At 32.7% G+C, this 18939-nt stretch overlaps 3 protein-coding genes across 3 annotated transcripts; all 3 read right to left on the minus strand.

Moving 5' to 3' along the window:
- Positions 1 to 1631: 1631 nt before the first annotated feature.
- Positions 1632 to 7159, minus strand: LOC145621424 (transcription factor MYB15-like). Its single transcript, XM_081676155.1, has 3 exons — positions 6991 to 7159; positions 5187 to 5316; positions 1632 to 2226 (listed from the first exon to the last, which is right to left on the minus strand). The coding sequence occupies exons 1-3, from the start codon at positions 7121 to 7123 to the stop codon at positions 1650 to 1652; spliced, it is 840 nt and encodes a 279-aa protein (XP_081532281.1). The 5' UTR covers positions 7124 to 7159; the 3' UTR covers positions 1632 to 1649.
- Positions 7160 to 15356: 8197 nt separating this feature from the next.
- LOC145619636 (uncharacterized) lies at positions 15357 to 16980 on the minus strand. Its single transcript, XM_081674344.1, has 4 exons — positions 16585 to 16980; positions 16359 to 16486; positions 15625 to 16206; positions 15357 to 15462 (listed from the first exon to the last, which is right to left on the minus strand). Exons 1-4 carry the CDS (start codon positions 16978 to 16980, stop codon positions 15357 to 15359), a joined length of 1212 nt encoding a protein of 403 aa, XP_081530470.1.
- Positions 16981 to 16988: 8 nt separating this feature from the next.
- On the minus strand, positions 16989 to 18719 carry LOC145619637 (uncharacterized). Its single transcript, XM_081674345.1, has 2 exons — positions 17887 to 18719; positions 16989 to 17769 (listed from the first exon to the last, which is right to left on the minus strand). Exons 1-2 carry the CDS (start codon positions 18717 to 18719, stop codon positions 16989 to 16991), a joined length of 1614 nt encoding a protein of 537 aa, XP_081530471.1.
- Positions 18720 to 18939: the final 220 nt, after the last annotated feature.

Consider the following 18939-nt stretch of genomic DNA (forward strand, 5'->3'; position numbering starts at 1 on the left):
GTCATTTCAATCCTTTTTTAGGAATTTAAAATTTGAAGAAAAAAAGTTTAACGTAATTATTTTTATTGAACTGAAATTGTTTTTGCTGAACTGAACTTCTTTTTATTGAACCGAATTTATTTTTAGTAAATATTACTTCATATTTTTAAGGTGATGTGAACATGGCCTAACAAAAAAGGGTTGTAAACAAAAATTTTGTTATTCAAGATCTAACAATATAAAAGGGGGATGAATTATTGATGGGAAAATTTAATAGAAAAAATAAATCTGAAAAATCAAATTAACTTAGGCTTTTGAAGAGTTTGTCCAAAAAATAATTTTTTTTGGTATAAATGTCATATGAGTTTGTTTTATTACCAAATTATTACACGGGGTAAATTTTAATCTTTTACCACATTTTCAATGGAATAATAATTATTATTTTTTATCAAATTTTCACCTGCGCTTGAGGTGTTTATTTACTTATTTTAGTTTTTTTTAAAACCAATTAATTTGATAAAAAAATTGACATGTTTGACTTTTTTCCACAATTCATTTACTTACTTTAACCATCATTTTTTGGCAACGTATCAATAAGGTTTTTGTCATGGTAGATATATATTGTTAATTAGGCATTAATATAAAGTTTCATAACACAAATTTCTTTATAATTTGTTGATAATATATAATCATATAAATCTAATATCAAAATAGTGCATTGCCATGTGTGTCAAGTTTGACCGTGTCAGTTATTCAGAAATAAAGGGAGTATATATATTATCAAAGGTACTTTTTAATGAAATTAGTTTTTTTTTGAAGGAAATGAGGTACTTTTTTTTGTTTTTGAAGGAGTATATAATTTATCTATCCATCTATCTATCTATATATCATACTAAAATAGGGTACACTAGCTCCATAGATGACACGTGTCCATGTCTTAGTTTTTTATTTTTTAGTTTTAAAATTAAAATTTTTAGCAAATGATTTATATTAGTAAAGTATATATATATATGGGATCATATCATATACATGATTTTAATGTGCATATTCCATATGAAACTTCCATAGATATAAAGAGTATAATAAAATATTAGAAAATTTGTAAGGAAGGTCCTTTTAAATAGACATTTTTGTGACAAAGGCCCTTTAATAAAAAAAAGGTGGCACAAATGGTCCTTATATTATGTTTGGGCTGTAAGGAGGGTCCTTTGACCATTTTTCGAAGTTGACTTTTTTATTTTCCGGCCAAAAAAATGTCAGGAATAACCCTAATAGCAACAAGTCAACCATCAAATGGACTTAAAATTTATTTTAAACTATCTGTGCTTGATATGATTTCAATTCGCATTGAAAATTTGAAATAAAACCAATTAGAATTCTTAAAATTAGGTGTCCAAAATATAAATTGATTTTCACAATATATTGTTAAACTTATCTATCCACTATCGTTATTACCAAAAGAAAATTCAAAGTAGATGTCTTATTTTACTTACTACAATTATTATGACTCCCTAGATAGAAACTTCATTCTACGTACAATGGATGACGCATAACACAATTGAAATTGGAAACAAAATAACAAATAATTTCCAATCTTTAAAACGTGAAAAATTTCCTTACAAATTAGGATAAAAACACACGTGCAAATTAAAGTGAGCATCATAAAATCCTCATTGGATAATGGCATCAAAATCTGAAGAAAAAGAGTAGAGAAAGTCCATATTTTCCCAGTAAAACGTAACAGGAGATAACAACATTCCTTCATCTAATACACTCAAATCAAGATTGCAATAATTCTGGTCCGAAGTCTCCAAGGCGAATGGCTCGGTCCAGAATGATTCGTCGAGTAACACCGATCCCATCGAGTCCAAAGAGCTTAGGCATAGTGTGTTATCCGCGGTACTAGCAATGTCGTTACGATCATGGTCAGTAGTGTTACAAGACGTATCATTAGTTTCCGAGTTAGAACTCGAGTTTTGTGAATTATTTCCAGAGAGTTGAGGTGATAAAGGACAACTTTCTAAGATTTGTAGATTAGTTTGGGTAAAATCAAGGTCTAAATTAGTGTCATAATTATTATTGTTGTGAATTATTTGATGTTTCTCTGTTAATGATTTTCTGGTCAAGTTTCGCTTTCGTTTCTTATCAATATGTTGGTCACAAACACGTTTTTTGAGTTGGGTGTGCCAATAATTCTTGATCTCGTTGTCTGTTCTACCTGCTAAACTGGCTGCTATCTTGGACCACCTGCAAAATACATGTATAATCAAGATGTTACTATCGTTTCAAAGTATACACCGTCCATTAATTTCTACATCTGTAATAAGAGGTACGATGTACAATTATTAAATAGGTTGGGTTATGCTAAATAGTTATTTTATATAGCGTAAAATGTAATATTATTATAAAAATGATAATTAAATAGGTCAAATTGGGCTGAGTTTGAGTCGTTTAGGTTCGATGTAGGTCATGTTTGGGTTTTATCAAAAGCTTTGGGCTAGGTTCAAACTCAATATTGGGTCAAGTCATGGATTAACATCTCTAGACGTATTAGGCTATGAGCTCGGTAACTGTTACAAAATGATTCCTCCTTTTTCTTAAAACTGCTACAATTTATTCATCAAAATACACGTACAACTACATAAGACCGATCTTAAAATATGTATAAATAATATGACAAATTGACAATAAACTATTTCCTTTGTTACTTTTTTATTAGACATGTTTTTCTAGTCATATATGTCAATGCAACTATTAATAACAAAATGAACATAATAAACCCACACATGATTATATTTTTCCGTTACTAATAAATCACAAAATATTCTAAAGCTAAGTCTATGAATAATACAAAAGTCAAAAAATGTAAACAAAAAAGAAAATTAAGAATAATAAAGAAATAAAAAATTTAATTCTATAAAAGGATATTAAATAAGATGAATTTAACATTTTTCATTAAAAGATTTGTTGTTTATGGATTTACTAAAAAATTCCTTTTACACAGTATGTAGTACAATATCACACTATCAAGTAACAACAAGGATATTTAAATTTTTTTATGTTCTTTAATTTGTTTTTATTTTTATTATTTTGTATAATAGAGAAAATATTTGACTTCATAATGTGATAAGTAATTGTTTGATGTTTGAGGTAAGACAATGTCTATACTACTTAATTGTTATTGCCATAAAAATGTTGGAGATAAAAACTATAGTACTTGTCTAACTCTTTTATAGAAATACCTTTAATTTGTACTATGTAACACTGTATACATTATCTTTTATTTAAAAGCATAAACGTTGATGTCGTGTTGAAATGTTGATTAAGTTCTCAATCACTTTTCATTTGATCGGTTACGTGGATCAATTCCTCTTTTCAATATATTATATAGATGATCAGCAGCTTACGATAGACGTACTAATATGGAGTGGCAAGTTGGCAACTAACAATCTCTTTGACTATAAATTAAAAAACATATGTGTAATGAGTTAAATGCAATATATAACAAATTTCACGTAAATATAAAAAACCACATTCAATAAATGACAAATTAGAGCATATGTGTGCTTAATATATATATACAACGTGGATTAATGATATACTTTCTCCGTTCTTTTTTTACTTGATCTATTTCTTTTATCACGCTTGCTAATGTATAACTTTAACGATCAATAACTTTAATTCTTCATAAGTAAAAATTATAAAAGTTATATATGATGATAGTATTTATCGAGACGAATTCAAAAAGGTAACACATGAGTATGTTTTTTCTTACATACAATTCACAAAAGACGGTCAAAAAAAGGGTGATAAAATAAAAGTCAAAGCGAGTCAAGTAAAAAAGAATGGATGAAGTATAAGTATTACGTTATTTGAATTGAAAGTAAAACTAAAATGGGAAGTATGTTATCATTTGTTTGATAGAATGGAAAATTGGATTATCGACGACTACTTTATGAAAATTCTACAATAGTTATTGAAAACTGACTACTACTCCGTGCAATATTTATAATTGGACGACTGCGATGTAATGATTTTTGAATTGTTTTTAAATGCTAAAATTAATACAATTCATTTTCTTGTTTTAGTTGTTTATTTTAAATTATTGAAAATTAACTATACTAATTTTCAATTGTAAAAAATAATTTATGAAATATAGTTTTAAATATTATTGATTAAATCAAACAAATAAATAAATTTATTTTTCAAGAAATAATTAAATTATTTTATAGTATTTTTACTCCCTCCGTCCCTAAATTACATTCCTCTTTCTAGCATTTATTCCTCACATAATAGAGAGAAAGAGGAATGTACTTTAGGGACGGAGGGAGTACTATTTAAAAATAATTTAAAAATCATAAGATCTGAACCGTTTAGTTTTCAAAATTATGGTTGTCAATCCATCAAATCATACGATTTGATATATGATTACTTTCTACATTTGAATTTGACTTATATTATTATAAGGATAGCTAGGCCCCGTTCTCTTTACCTTATTTTTGTTGAATTGAAATTATTTCACCCGAAACAAAATTATATTTGGTGAACTTAAATTATTTTTACCGAACTTAATTAATTTTACTGAACTAAAATTATTTTTGCTGAACTGAAATTGTTTATACTGATTTTCTATTATAATTCTTCTTTAAGAAAACTAAATTTTACTAAACTGAACTTATTATTACTGAACTGAAATTAATTTTACTAAACTGAACTTAATTTTACTGAACAAAACTAAACCTATTTTTACTGAACTGAATTGAACTTATTTTTACTGAACTGAAATTATTTTTCCTTAATATTTTTTTTTTAAGGTGAAGAGAACAGGGCCCTATACTTAATCAAAAAAAGAAATAGGTATAGAGTAACTTATATTTGTATTATACTTCGTAGTAACTTTTTATCATTCTAAAATAAATTTATAAACTATTAGTATATTTTTAAATTTGCATGTTTCATTGTACAAAACGTACAATTCAAACAATAAACTAATTAGGGTTTAATAAGTTATTATTATGACACGCAATTACATAATAATAATCCTTTTGGCAATCATTGTTTATAACGAAAATGGTTATGAATATTCCAAGGAAAAAATCGAAAGGGTAATGTAAGAAAACTTAATAGTTAATACAATTTTACTTTCCATAGTTAAAGTAACTTTTTAGTATATATTAATAAATATTACATCTAGCATGTACATGTACCTGTTACCTAGTTGCTTGTGGAGTTTGATGATAAGGTCTTCCTCGTCTTTACTAAAATCACCATGCTTTACATTAGGCCTAAGATAGTTTATCCACCTCAATCTGCAGCTCTTTCCACATCTTGCTAGACCTATTATGCACAACACAAAATAAGGTGTCTACCATATACGTGCTCGCACTCGTTCAAATGTTACAGTAATGGTATACAGTGATTAACTTTCTCTTATAGCCAACGTTAATCATCCCAGTATATTAGCTAGGCCTGTTTGCTTTTAGTATTTTGCTATTTTAGATTTAATTTTACAAATAATTAGATCTTTGTAGTTTTCAATTTAAATTTTTAGTAAGAAAATCTTAGAAGTTATTTAGATTGTTGACATATTTAAGTCTAAGAGTAGTGACATATTGGCATATTATACAAAGTATGTACTAAATATATATTCTTCCGTCCAAAACATCGATGTCATATGGCATACCAAATGAATTGAGGTGTTAAGATGGCATTCCAGGATGTGAAATAACGTTAAAGTAAGGATAAAAGCTCACTGTCAACCATTTAATACGGAGTACTCGATAAATTAATTATACCAAAGTTATAATTTCCTTTCAAAAGGTTATGAATATCCAAATCGTATTTTTTATTATTTCACTAACACCTAAAAAAATATTATCCCTTCAATCAGAGTAATTTAAGTAATTGCTTCAAAAAAAAAAAAAAAAAAGAGTAATTTAAGTAATAGCAATCAAATATATATAGGGTCAAATGAGAAGTTTCTTAAAATGAGAAGGATTTAATGTGCATAATTTTACCACTAAACGTGCATATTTTCTGAGTAAAATGTGCAAAAAAATTTTGAACGAAAATATGCATATTTTTTATGCATAATGTGCATAAATTTTAGTTTTCCCAGAAACTTGAAAAAAATTAGTAGGTCAAAAACAAATTATGCACCTTTAGTTCAAAATATATGCACATTTAACCCTTCTCATTCTTCTCATTTTAAGAAACTTCTCATTGGATCCTAGCCCTATATATATATATTATATTGACGAATGATATTTTAAGTTTAAATTAATGAAATACAAAATATTTTCTTTTGAGATTTGAAATTTTATCTAATATTTTAACTACGAGTAATGTAATAACAATTTTAATCACATGAATATAAAAAAATAAAAAAAATAAAAAAAAAAAAAAAAAAAAAAAAACAAGATCAACGTAACCCACGTACGAATGTCACTTAGACACTTAGTACTCTATTAAACAACAGTAAAACTATATACCTTATCTATAATACTTGTGAATTTTAGTTGCTTTTCAAATGTATGGACCAAATTTCCACTTTTATCTTTCCCATTTGGGTACTTTCTTAATTTGGTAGGTTGGTCTTGAATTCTAACATCATCCTCATGACATCTTTGAATAAGAAACTGAACGAATTGGAATGCATTTCAAGCTTTGTACAATTTATTAGTTTACTAAAGCTATATGGTTCCTAGCTATTTTTGTCAACTTTTTGTATCATTTGTACGGATGCATGCCAATTGATTAGCTAATTGTTAAATCGTTGAGTAATGCCTAAAATATGAGATCAGACATTGTCTACATCAGTGCCCTTGCAGGCGGTTTCAGCTCTCTCTTCACCGAAAGAAAATATTGTTAATTCTTTTAACGATGGAGTTTTCAATTTAACCAAAATTTTGTGAGTAAGTATCATTTTTGTCATTTAATAAACCCTAGGTTAAATGAATTAAAAAAATTAGTTTAAGAAAAAAGATATGTATTATATATATAGTTATTTACCTGCAAATTTGGGAATTTCTCTCCAGTTCCAATGGCCATATCTTTGAATATAAGACCTTAATTTATTATCTTCTTCAGGACTCCATGCACCTTTCTTCAAACCATTTTCATCAATCACTGGTTTTTTAACCATTTTTCTTTGCTACCTTAAGTTACTCTAAATTCTATGTTTTATGATAGTGAGTTTGCCGAACTTCCTTCTTGGTGGTACTCATATATATAATGTAGGAAATATTTGAATTGTATTTGGTCAATGATTTCAATTTTTAAGGAAAATTCAAAAATGTAATTATTCATGTTAATTATGTTTTCATGACCCCTATTCAACTGCAAGGAAAGCACTATTGAAAGAAGTTTCTTCGTACGTGTGGTCCTCTAATTGTCCTTGTCATTTGTATTACTTTTTTTTTATCCAAGAATAATTGAGATAACCAAACTTAACGAACACACATGTCAATACAACAGTTAATTTGACCTTTAATGAAAATGTAGTAGAAGAAATTAATAAGGAGTTAAAACAAATCGATTGTTTGGTGGATTAAATAGGTGATCAAGGGTGGTGATGGAGGGGGTGATCCCTTTGGGCCGTGGTCCAGCCAGAGGTGGTGGAGGGTAAGGTGGTCGATAGTGGTTAAAGAGGAGTTAGAGTACTTTTTAGATATAGTTTATTCTGAACCAATTAGACATTGACACTTTACAATAGGGAAATCAGATGTAGTCTGTTGATTCCCGGCTTGTTGGATGTCAAAAAAAAAAGTTCTCAGAATATTCAAATGAATGAAACAATAACTTATACAGTTTTTGGGATTAGCACAAAAAGCGAACCACATACTTTAGAATCATCAAAATAAATGATAGGGAAAGAGCCCTTTGTTTTTTCTTTTTGCTTTTGGAGCTTATTGGGCTGCCTTTATATGATTCAAGGTTAACATCTAGTGAGTTAAGGGCAAATTTATCAGAGTAACTTTGATGAGAATAGAAATAACGAACTTCTATAAGAACAATAAGAGTAACTCTTTATAGCCACACCACACAACACTATAACCCCGAATTAATTTTGGAACTAAGACTTTGTTATTGTTATTGTACTGCGCCGTGATATCATTGGTAAACCCGATGCATACCTTAAAACTCCTTTTAATGACATTTTCGAGGAAAAGAATAAGATTTACTCTAATGACATTAAGTTGTAAGATGTATGTTGGTTATCCTCCCTTTCATCGTTTACTTGTATATGGAATATTCTACCACAAAACGCTATCTTAAAAAATCTTTAGAAGAGCATATCAATTATCAAAGCACTCTTATTTGACTGGATGAAATGGATTTCTCCGTCCTCGTCAATGTTCAATACTAATCGAGGACATTCAATTTAATTGATCGACAATGTCCTTTCTGTCTAGTATGAGAATACCCCACACCTAGAAAAATGGGTTGTGTTTCTATTTGAAGAATTCAGTGATTATATTAAGTAAATACAAAATCAATGTCACTCATTTGCTGCCAGGAAAATCATTGTACTGCGTTCACTCTTGGCTGACGTAGACACGTACAAGTCATATAGTGACATGCACACTCATATTGAAACAATTCTGTGGAAAGGCTCCCTTGGACGGAAATTTGGCAAACCATCCTTTGGAAAGTAAAGGATGGTAAAACCAAACCGACTAAAATCAAAGGCAAACATGTGGTTAAAAATATACTCCTTTCGTGTTTTATTTATTTATTTATTTATTTATTTATTTTAATGAAATACTTCTTCCGTGTTTTAATAAGCTATAAACACGCCGCATTTACTATGTTAAAACTCTTTCCGTGTTTTAATAAGTGAATGCTGCGTGTTTAAATACATGGTACTCCGCATAATATATTTTTTTGGCAAAAAACTACATTTAAATATAATATTTATCTCATTTCATGGTGAGAAAATACAAGTTTCTCAACATGAGAACCATATTATGTTTCTCAAAAGGGCATTTTTGTATTTTTATTCAAATTAGCAAGGTTAGTTGTGTCATTTCAGCAAATTGATAACCCACAAACACACGCTATCTCTCCTCAACAATGGAAGTTGAGAATTTTTTAACAATAGATGACTGATAAGTCGAGGAATTCTTCAACAAAGGAGGGAAAACTCACAAAATCGACTAACACCTACCATTTGGGGTTAATTATGCCCTAACTTTATACATATTTCTTAGGGGTTTTTGTTATATTCGGCGGCGAAGCCGCCGGAGATGGTGGTGTTGGGGTGGGGATGGGGTTTGTAATGGTGTTAGTGGTGTTTGTTATGGTTTTGGATTTTGTCAACCATTGATGATGAAAAGGTTGAAGAAGATGAGAAAGGTTGAAGAAGGAGAAAGAAGATGGCGAGTCAGCCACAAAAAAACAATAAAATATTGGTAACTTTGCAAATATTTACCAATTTTGCCATCTTGAGAAACATCAATGTTTCTCAATTGAGAAACTGGGTCAAGCCCTTCCATGGTCCCCAACTCCCCATACAAACTCACTACTACTTTTTTATCATAGTATTTATTTCCTCTCACTTTTATTAATACTATGTTTGCTAAATTAGGCTAGGTGATTGTAGAGAATATTTCAAGCATTATAACCCAAGCTTGAACCCCACTGTGATCATACACTAAAGTATGGTGGCGTCCAAAGGCAAAGAAAAGAGAGCAAAAGAGTCACCAACAAGCTAGTTTTAGGCCGGAACTTGTAAACCGTTCACGAGGTGAAGGTTACACCCCTTAACGATCCGTGAGATCATCAACTCCATAAGGTCTTGAACCAAATAGGGTTTGGGGATGAGGGTACGAATCCAATCTACAAAAGAGGGGACCCGTCCTATAAAATAGGCCTTTACTTTATTCTACTCGTATGCATGTGCGCTTTTTTACTAACATGCCAACATTAGGTTAACCCTAAACCTATTTAATCTATGTTGGTTGAATATTAATGCACAAATAATAAACCTATTATTGGCGATCACTTGAATTAAAATCACATTAGCCTAAACCAAATTATAAATTATCTTATTAAGCGTGATTTCAAGTACAAATTCCCTTTAAACAAGCATAAAAGGCGTGATCAAGCAATAAAAATAATATATATCATTATATCAAGCAACATATTATTAATGATAACAATAATAATCAAAATCATGTTAATCATCATATTAAAATTAAAGCCTAATAATAATAGCAAGATCCTAGGCATGATACTAACAAGATTTATAACAAATCCTAGCATGTCACTAAACATTAAAGATCAAACCTTTTAACCTAACATGGTACTAACATGATATTAGAAAGAACAAGAGACACCCTAAACATGATACTAGAAAGGAATAATAACATCCTAACATGATACTAGGAATTAATAAATAATAAACATGTTTTCTACAAGAATAGAGCAATAAGACTACATATTTCGATGTCTCGTACCTCTTTCTAATAACAAAATACACGCGTTAGTAAACTTCAATGAAATAATAAATCAAAGAATTAAATTAAATAATTGAAAAGAAAGAGTTAAAAAGTTTAGACTGGATTTGGGAACAAACCCTTAGAAATTATCAACCTTTCACGTCTAGGGCGAAGGCAACTTTGAACTTGGCTAGGTGTGTCTAGATCTTGTGTATGCGGTATTTTATTTGCAAAGGGGTTGGTTTAGAAAGAGAGAGAGAATATCAAGTAAGCCTTGATGAGAGTTGATGATTGAAAAACGGAGGTCGAGGACCCTATTTACAAGAAAAATAGTCCGGAAAATCATAGAATTTGATAAGGAATAAAACTACACGCTGTCGCCAGAAATTCACTCTGTTGCGTGGCGATAGAGTCTGTCGTGAGGCGACAGACTTGTCGTTTGGCGACTGCCTGGCTTTCACGCGCTTTCCACGCGGAATCCAATCTTTAACCAAATTTGATCTACGGAATCCGTACAGAAGCTAAAATCGTATAATTAAAATAATAATATTTTAATAGGATAATAATATTTTATTCCAAATAAAAATCCATCAGAATATAATTATTAATCCTAACTCTATTAGAATTTAAAAGAACCTTCTAGATTATTATAATTAATCCTAATAATTTTAGGAATAATAATTAACATTGGGCCCTCCTCTATATCATTGGACCGTATGTAAAGAATAAACCGGGCCAGTTTAGTATTTTGGCAATAACTTCCTCAATATTCATTGGAATTGGGCTTATAATATATCGTTGCAAAGGTCTTTGCGAGCCCTATCCAACTACACTATTATCGGACCCTTATTATGGACCAAACTAAACTGGATTGGCTATTTTTAATATAATAAGCTTGTTTTCAAAAACAGAGAGAAGAGAATTTAATAAAAAACTAAACCGCAACACTTGACTTTTCACAATTTCACCTCATTCGATTATGGTTCGACAAGAAAGGTAATCATCACTAGGTTTGGTTTTGGGAAGACACAAATGGGTGTCTATAGTGATCACCGCCTATCGTTCCCAATGCAGCATATATATAATACACGTTGTCCGATCGCCATCACCTATCAACTCATCAAAATGATAATTAGGGCCAAGCCAAAACAAAACAAATACATAATAGCCAAAATGCTAAGTACATACAAATGCTAGACGTGTAAAATCAATTTAATTAATTAAACATTCTTTCGAAGTGATTTAACTTTAATAAATCATAATTTATCCAAACCATTCCTGAATAGAACATCATGCATAAAAACTTGTCAAAAGAACCAATTTCCGAAATAACCAACTTTCCAAAGATAATTCCGAATAGGATGGATCAATCCATATTTTCATAAATCATTTTCCCATCTAAGTTTGCACACCCCCAAGCTAGTAACTCCTTACATAATGCTATCAAGGGGGAAAGACTAGGTCATACAAAGTCCATAGTCTTCAGCTTACTCCGCATGGTGGGAGTTAAAAATCCAAAGATCCCAGGAATAAACCCTGATAAATAAACTTTCCCATATCCCATACTCGGGATAATTCAAACAATAAAACTTCTTTTTTAAACATCTTGAATATCAGTACAAGTTTATAATCAACCATATGAAATATTTAAACACTTAAGATTAAACGATTAAAACATGTTTCACCGAAATATATTTCACAATTATTTAAACATGGTTCAAAGTCACCCAACATGTAAATCACATTGAATATAAAAGTCACTTTATAAAAGATCTAGCCACGTGTACGTATCTTGATCTTTTGCACACAATTACGGAGCTCCTAATTTCGAACCCAAAATTCCTCCTATAACAAACCAATAATTCTAATCAAATATTTTCCAACCCATAGAGTAGCAGTAGCAGTAGCAGTGGCAGCAGCAGCAGTAGTAGGAGTAGGAGTAAGAGTAGGAGTAGGAGTAGGAGTAGTAGGAGTAGGAGTAGCAGTAGCAGTAGTAGCAGCAGTAGCAGTAGCAGTAGCAGCAGCAGTAGCAGTAGCAGTAGCAGTAGTAGTAGTAGCAGCAGTAGTAGCAACAGTAGTAGTAGGAGTAGTAGCAGCAGCATTAGCAGTAGCAGCAGTAGCAGAAGCAGTATAGTAGTAGTAGGAGTAGTAGTAGGAGTAGTAGTAGCAGCAGGAGTAGCACTAGCAGTAGTAGCAGTAGTAGTAGAAGGAAAGTTAGACGACGAAGTAGGAGATGGTGAAGTCACTTATGTTCCATGGCTATTTATAGGAAATATGGTGTTCCTTGTTCAACCTTCATCAATGAAGGAGGCAAGTTGGTGGGATTTTCCCCCTCTTGCCGACATCCAAATTTATTTTTTATTTTTTATTTTTAATTTTAATTTTATTTTTAATTTTTTTTATTTTATTGTTATATATATTGAAGTAGAATGCTAGGTAAATTGACGTACTATTTTTGTGTAGTACTAGTGTACTACACGTATGAATTGAACTCGTGTATAAATAGCAAATTTTGTACTTTGTCGTCTGAACCGAGTACAAATTATTAACGGTTCAAAATTTGATTTGGATACAACAAGTTTAACTTGACTCGTATAATTAAAACCTTTATAAATCATAAAAGAAATATCATCTTTGTAATATCATATAAATATTTTTGTATGATAAAATATTTCTTAAAATCCATATTTAATAATTATTAAAGACTTAAAAATACGGGGTATTACAACATCCTTCACTCGTCCCTCGATTCCATCGATCTTTTTCGTGACACGTCACCGTCTATCATCCAATAAAAATATAACTTATGTAATTTATATTTTCTTTATTTATTTTTTATTAGAATTTAGGTTTTTGTAAATACTCCAATGGATTTTATTTTTCCCTGATGCCTTTTATGCCTTTGAGGCTGTTTTTACATTCGTTTTCTTAGCCCTAGTTTTCTCATGGGCAACTCCATGGATTCTCCATGGTCTTGAATTTACTAATTTTATTCAAAAAGGTATTTACTTCTCTCTTTTAATTATGCTTTCTTCCTTAGATCTAGTTTTTATTATTTATTTCGTGCTTGAGTAGTTTTATTTCTAGGGTTTGGGAATCCATGTTTATATAATGAATCTTGATTGATTTTTGTTATTTTGATTATTCATATATCTAATTTATAGTGTTTTATTGTTAATCTTGCAACCTGATATATTGTTTGATTAATTATTGTTAATAAAAGTTTGAATCGAAAGATCTTACTTTTAGCAATTACTCTAGTTAATTGATTGATTGAATTATTATTGATATTTGATAGATTTAGAACTATAAGCATGTTGAACCATAACCCTAGATTTTTTTTATTAGGTTTTTTTTTTACCCCTACTTTGTTTTAGACTACTTCCCTATCCCAATTTCATGACATAGCTTAGTTTCTCCCATTTCTTAGAGGTTAGATTGAATATATAGCATCTCCTTGTGTATTAAACCCTACTTACCCTACTACATTGTTAGTTTATTTTGTTAGGAATTTATTTTTGACAGGTGTACGACAACAGTTTCACGGTCTTTTGTAGTGGCAAAATACTACTTTAAGACCATTGTTACATATGAATTAAAATGGTTGAAGGGTTTGTTACTCAGTCTTGGCATTCAACATCTCAAGGATATTCCTTTATTTTGTGATAGTCAATCGATGCTTCTCATTACCAATTCAAAAATCTGGTGTAGTGGTGTTTCATGAATGAACCAAACATATTGAGGTAGATTGCCACTTTGTGCGGGATGCTATTTCGAAAGGAATAATTGAGCCTACGTACTCATGTTTCTATAGATTTTCAATTGGCGGATATTTTTACCACAGTGCTTAGTAAACGACAATTTGATAACCTCTTGTCCAAATTGAGCATTTTCAATCCACACCATGCTCCAACTTGCATTGAAGGAGGGTGTATTGAAGGAGGGTGTTAAGATAGAAATATATGATTTGAATCTTATATTTTGTATGGTTGACATAGGATAGGTATATGGCAATATTTGATCTAACCTAGATAGTGTTCTAAGGCCATCATATATTTTTTTTTTTTTTTGGTGCAAAAGAGAGGAAAGCCTCGAGTACAAAAATAAAAACAAAATAAGGCGGAATAAAATGTGGCAACGCCACCCCTAAAATATCATCATGTAAAATACGCCCTAAAGCTATTGGGGGGAATTGAATCAACTCGATCGGGTTGTTCGGAGAAGCTCCATGATTAGCTAACCAATCTACAGCTTTATTCGCCTCTCTATAAATGTGATGAACCTCTACTTGCCATTTTGAGTCTTCTAGCATCTGTTTGCATCTGGAAATAGTATGAACACATTCACCCATGTAAGCCTCAGTGTTGTTCAACACTTGGACTAAAGACTGACTGTCCAATTGAACTTGAACCTTGGTGGCTTGCATCCTGCCAGCAAGTTGTAGTCCATACTCAAGTGCTTTTGCCTCTGCCATAAAAGCATTACACGCTCCAAGTTTTAAAGAAAAACCATAGGCTAGCTTACTAGTGTTGTCTCTTATTAGCCCTCGGCCTCCTGCAAGACCTAGGGCACCTTTAGCCGCTCCATCTGTATTTAGAGCAATCCACTCATAAGGAGGAGCAATCCACTTGATAAGTGCTTCGTGTCTCAAGCCCCTGCTAGTGCTTGCATCAGAGTTGTCATCACCTAAAATTCGCCAAGTCTCCTCGAATTTGCCAAGAAGAAATTGAGCAACATCTATTGGCATTTCACTAGTATTATCAAATGCTACATTGTTTCTCCATCTCCAAAGCCACCAAATTACAATTGCAAAATAGGTAGGCCAAATTCTGGTGAAAGGTCATTTCTAACTTGAATCTTTATGTTTCTAATGATCCATTGCTGTAGGTTGCCCTGCCTGAAACTAGGAAACTTAGCTGGTCCACCTACTGCTCTCTACACTTCCCTTGCAGCCTTGCAATCTCTCAACATGTGAAGGGTCGTTTCTTCCAGGTTGCCACACAATTTGCACCAAGGGTCTTGTGCAATACTACGCTTAAACCTGTTAGCATTAGATAACACTCTGTCATGCATTACTAACCAGAGGAAGACTTTGACTTTTTGTTGCACTTTAAGTCTCCAAATGAGCTCCCAACTGCCATCAATTTTTCCTTTGTAAGGTCACCACGAATAATGCTTAGAGCATATTTGATAGTGAATTTGCCTGAAGAAGAACCCCCCCCAGTAGAGAAGATCACCTACAGACGAGTCTTCCTTAAAAGAGTGAGCAGCTATTTCTTGCAATGTATGTGAAGGCAGAATGTCTGCAAATAAATACCACTTCCAACCCGAGTGAGAATCCCAAATATCAGCTACTGTTGCTTTATTAATTTCCTGAGGAATTTCAGCTGTAACCAATGATCTAAGAGTGCTTCCAGAGACCCATTTTTTATCCCAAAAACTAGTAGTATCACCCCTGCTCACAGCAACTCTAGCCCCTTCACCTAAGACCTTCGCGTTATCAATGATACCACGCCATACATTAGACATATTAGACTTTGCTTCAAACATGTCTAAGTCACATCTACCCCTGCAATATTTAGCACGCAGAACTCTTGCCAACAAAGCATTTGGATTAGTGAGAATACGCCAACCAAGTTTAGTCAAAAATGCTGAATTGGTCTCCCTGGCATTTCTGATTGCTAAACCACCCCCACTTTTAGGGAATTGAAGAGTTTCCCATGAGATTAGATGCACCTTCTTCGTGTCTTCATTCCCCCCCAGATAAATCTTCTTGTGCGTTTGTCTATGTCATCACAAATTGAACGCGGAATCTTAGCAGTCTGCATTGCATAAGAACTCATTGTTGAGATCGTTGATTTAGCTAGAGTTATACGTCCAGCCATAGAGAGATATTTGGTTTGCCACCCTTATAATCTCTTGTCGATTTTCTCGCACAAATAGGCAAAAGTATCCCTTGTGACTCTACTAGTAAGTGTAGGCATACCCAAATATGTCCCAAGATCATCAGTTGCATCAATGTTTAAAGCAGCACTGATACTAGCAATGTCACTAGTTTTAACATTCTGAAAAAAAAAGAGCACGACTTGGCAAAGATGATCTTCTGACCCGATGCTCCACAAAAGCGATTTAAGCAATTCCTTATAATACTAGCTTGCTCAACTGTGGCTTCGGCAAATAATATGATATCATCCGCAGAACACAAATTCGATAACTTCGGCCCATTTCTACTAGCATAAATAGGCTGCCATTGTTTAGCAATAATAGATTCTTCAATTATCTGGTTGAGCCTCTCCATACATAACACAAAGATGTACGGTGACAAAGGATCACCCTGTCGAATGCCTCGACCCGGCTTAAAAGTTTGGGTAGGTTCCCCATTCCAAAGGACTTGCATCGAAGAAGTAGTAATGCATTCCATAATAACATCAGTTAAAAGACAAGGGAATCTAATTTCAAGTAGAGTATCTCTGATGAAATCCCATCTTAAGCGGTCATAAGCCTTCTCGAAATCAATTTTAATAGCCATCAAGCCCTTTTTACCCTGTTTATTCCTCATGGTATGTATCACCGATCTTGAACGATAACTATATTATCAGTGATTTGTCTTCCGAGGATGAAACTAGTTTGGGTGCAAGAGGTTAAGTGAGGCATCATCGGTTTAATACAATTAACAATAGCTTTAGTGATCAATTTGTAGACAACATTAAATAACCCAATAGGCCTAAATTGAGTAGCTAGTTCAGGAGAGTCGACTTTAGGTATAAGAACTATAAAAGTATCATTAAGATTTTCAGGAATACCTTTGCCAACCAACACATGTAGAGCAACTCTGTAAACATTAGGAGCCACTAAGTCCCAATGTTTTTGGTAAAAAAGAACTTGGAAACCGTCAGGACTCGGAGCTTTCAAGGCACCCATTTCATTGAGAGCTTTATCAATCTCACTCTTGACAAAGGGTCGAGACAAATTATCCCAATCCCTTTGTGTGAATTCTGGAAAAATGTCTGACGGAAGATTCCCCTGCTCATCACCTCCTTCATCAGTAAAGAGTGTTGTAAAATAATTAACAATGTTGTCTTGAACCTCCTTAGTGTCATAAATCCATTCACCATTCGCATGAGACTTAATAGCTGAAATTTTATTTTTCCATCTTCTTGTGATTGTACTAAGATGGAAAAAATTTGTATTTTTATCCCCTTCACGAATCCAATTTACTCGAGATTTCTGGTACCAAAGAATTTCTTCTTGTTCAAGCACTTCGTCTAATTCTTTGCGTAATTTTGACTCCAATTTAATCAAATCCCTTGACCTTTGAGAGGCTAGATTGCGTTGAACACCAGCAATCCTAGCTAATAGGATGCGTTTTTTTTTAAAGATATTATGGAACACGTTTTGGTTCCAATCTTGAAGGTCAGAAGAGATTTTTTTGAGGTGAGGGATTAAAGGAGCGTCCTTATCCTACTTTTCTTCAATGTAACCACGAAAATCTTCATGAGTTAACCACGCCGCTTGAAATTTTAAAGGTTTGTTGATAGAAGCAATAGGAGCAAAACCATTAGGGGATATAAGAACAGGGCAATGAACAGATTGGATGGCAGGGAGGTTCTTAGCTGCTGCGTTTGCAAATCGATGGGACCATTCTGCATTACAAAGGGCTCTATCAAGCCTAGCACTTCTCCTTGTTTCGACAGAGTTTCCACGTGACCATGGATGACTTGGACCACTAAACTCCACCTCGATGAGATTCATGTCCTCCACCCATTCATTGAATTTGGCAGACCTTCTATTAGTTTCAGAACAACTCGTATTACGTTCATGAGAAAATCGAGTATCGTTAAAGTCCCCTGCCAACATCCAAGGCTTATTGTGGGATTTCGCAAAATCATGCAGTTCTTTCCATAATTCTGTTCGTTTGGTTGGATCCGGGCTAGCATAAACAGCCGTAAAATACCACGGAATTCCCCCAACCGTCTTAATGTCCATGGTGATAAACTGATTGTGTTTCATGATTGGTTCGACAGAAACCAATTCGGGTATCCAGTAAATCCAAATCCCCCCGCTAAACCCTTGAGCATCTACTCTAGTATGTCCCGGGTAGCCAATAATATTGGCAATCCTCTCTGCTTGCTGACCGCCCATATTTGTTTCCACCAAAGCTAGAACATTCGAACGATTACTACGTACTACATCCTTCAGTGCTGCCACAAAAGCTCTACTTCCTGCACCTCGAACGTTCCACACCATACAAGAAATTGGTGAACTATCCGGAGCTAAATTAGGGATTGTGTCTTCCATTAAAACGGGAATTGAAGGCAAGGCATAACATATGCTTGAGAAATAAATCGCATAAGACGATTAACATCATTGGGAATCCGTAGAGTCATGACCAACTCCATCGGCTCCGGGAATGGTTCCACGGGTTTGCTGTTACCATGTAAGGCACAGCCATCGGCTGCCCTACAAATAGGGTCTTCTCTGTAGGGATTGTCAGTTGAATGACATTGGAAGGTGGAGG

Source organism: Chenopodium album, chromosome 27 (genome assembly GCF_948465745.1).
Source record: "Chenopodium album chromosome 27, dcCheAlbu1.1, whole genome shotgun sequence".
Taxonomy (NCBI): domain Eukaryota; kingdom Viridiplantae; phylum Streptophyta; class Magnoliopsida; order Caryophyllales; family Amaranthaceae; genus Chenopodium; species Chenopodium album.

What these genes read in the sequence shown, in the direction of transcription:
- LOC145621424 (XM_081676155.1), bottom strand. Translation starts at nt 7,123, where the DNA reads ATGGTTAAAAAACCAGTGATTGATGAAAATGGTTTGAAGAAAGGTGCA. An exon ending in AGAAATTCCCAAATTTGCAG is followed by an intron (nt 5,317 to 6,990) that starts GTAAATAACTAT and finishes TGTGCATAATAG; the next exon opens with GTCTAGCAAGATGTGGAAAG. An exon ending in CACAAGCAACTAGGTAACAG is followed by an intron (nt 2,227 to 5,186) that starts GTACATGTACAT and finishes TGTATTTTGCAG; the next exon opens with GTGGTCCAAGATAGCAGCCA.
- LOC145619636 (XM_081674344.1), bottom strand. Translation starts at nt 16,980, where the DNA reads ATGAGGAATAAACAGGGTAAAAAGGGCTTGATGGCTATTAAAATTGAT. An exon ending in AGGGATACTTTTGCCTATTT is followed by an intron (nt 16,207 to 16,358) that starts GTGCGAGAAAAT and finishes GTGATGACATAG; the next exon opens with ACAAACGCACAAGAAGATTT. An exon ending in TGGGGGGGGTTCTTCTTCAG is followed by an intron (nt 15,463 to 15,624) that starts GCAAATTCACTA and finishes TAATGCTAACAG; the next exon opens with GTTTAAGCGTAGTATTGCAC.
- LOC145619637 (XM_081674345.1), bottom strand. Translation starts at nt 18,719, where the DNA reads ATGGAAGACACAATCCCTAATTTAGCTCCGGATAGTTCACCAATTTCT. An exon ending in CGTGGTTACATTGAAGAAAA is followed by an intron (nt 17,770 to 17,886) that starts GTAGGATAAGGA and finishes CCTATTAGCTAG; the next exon opens with GATTGCTGGTGTTCAACGCA.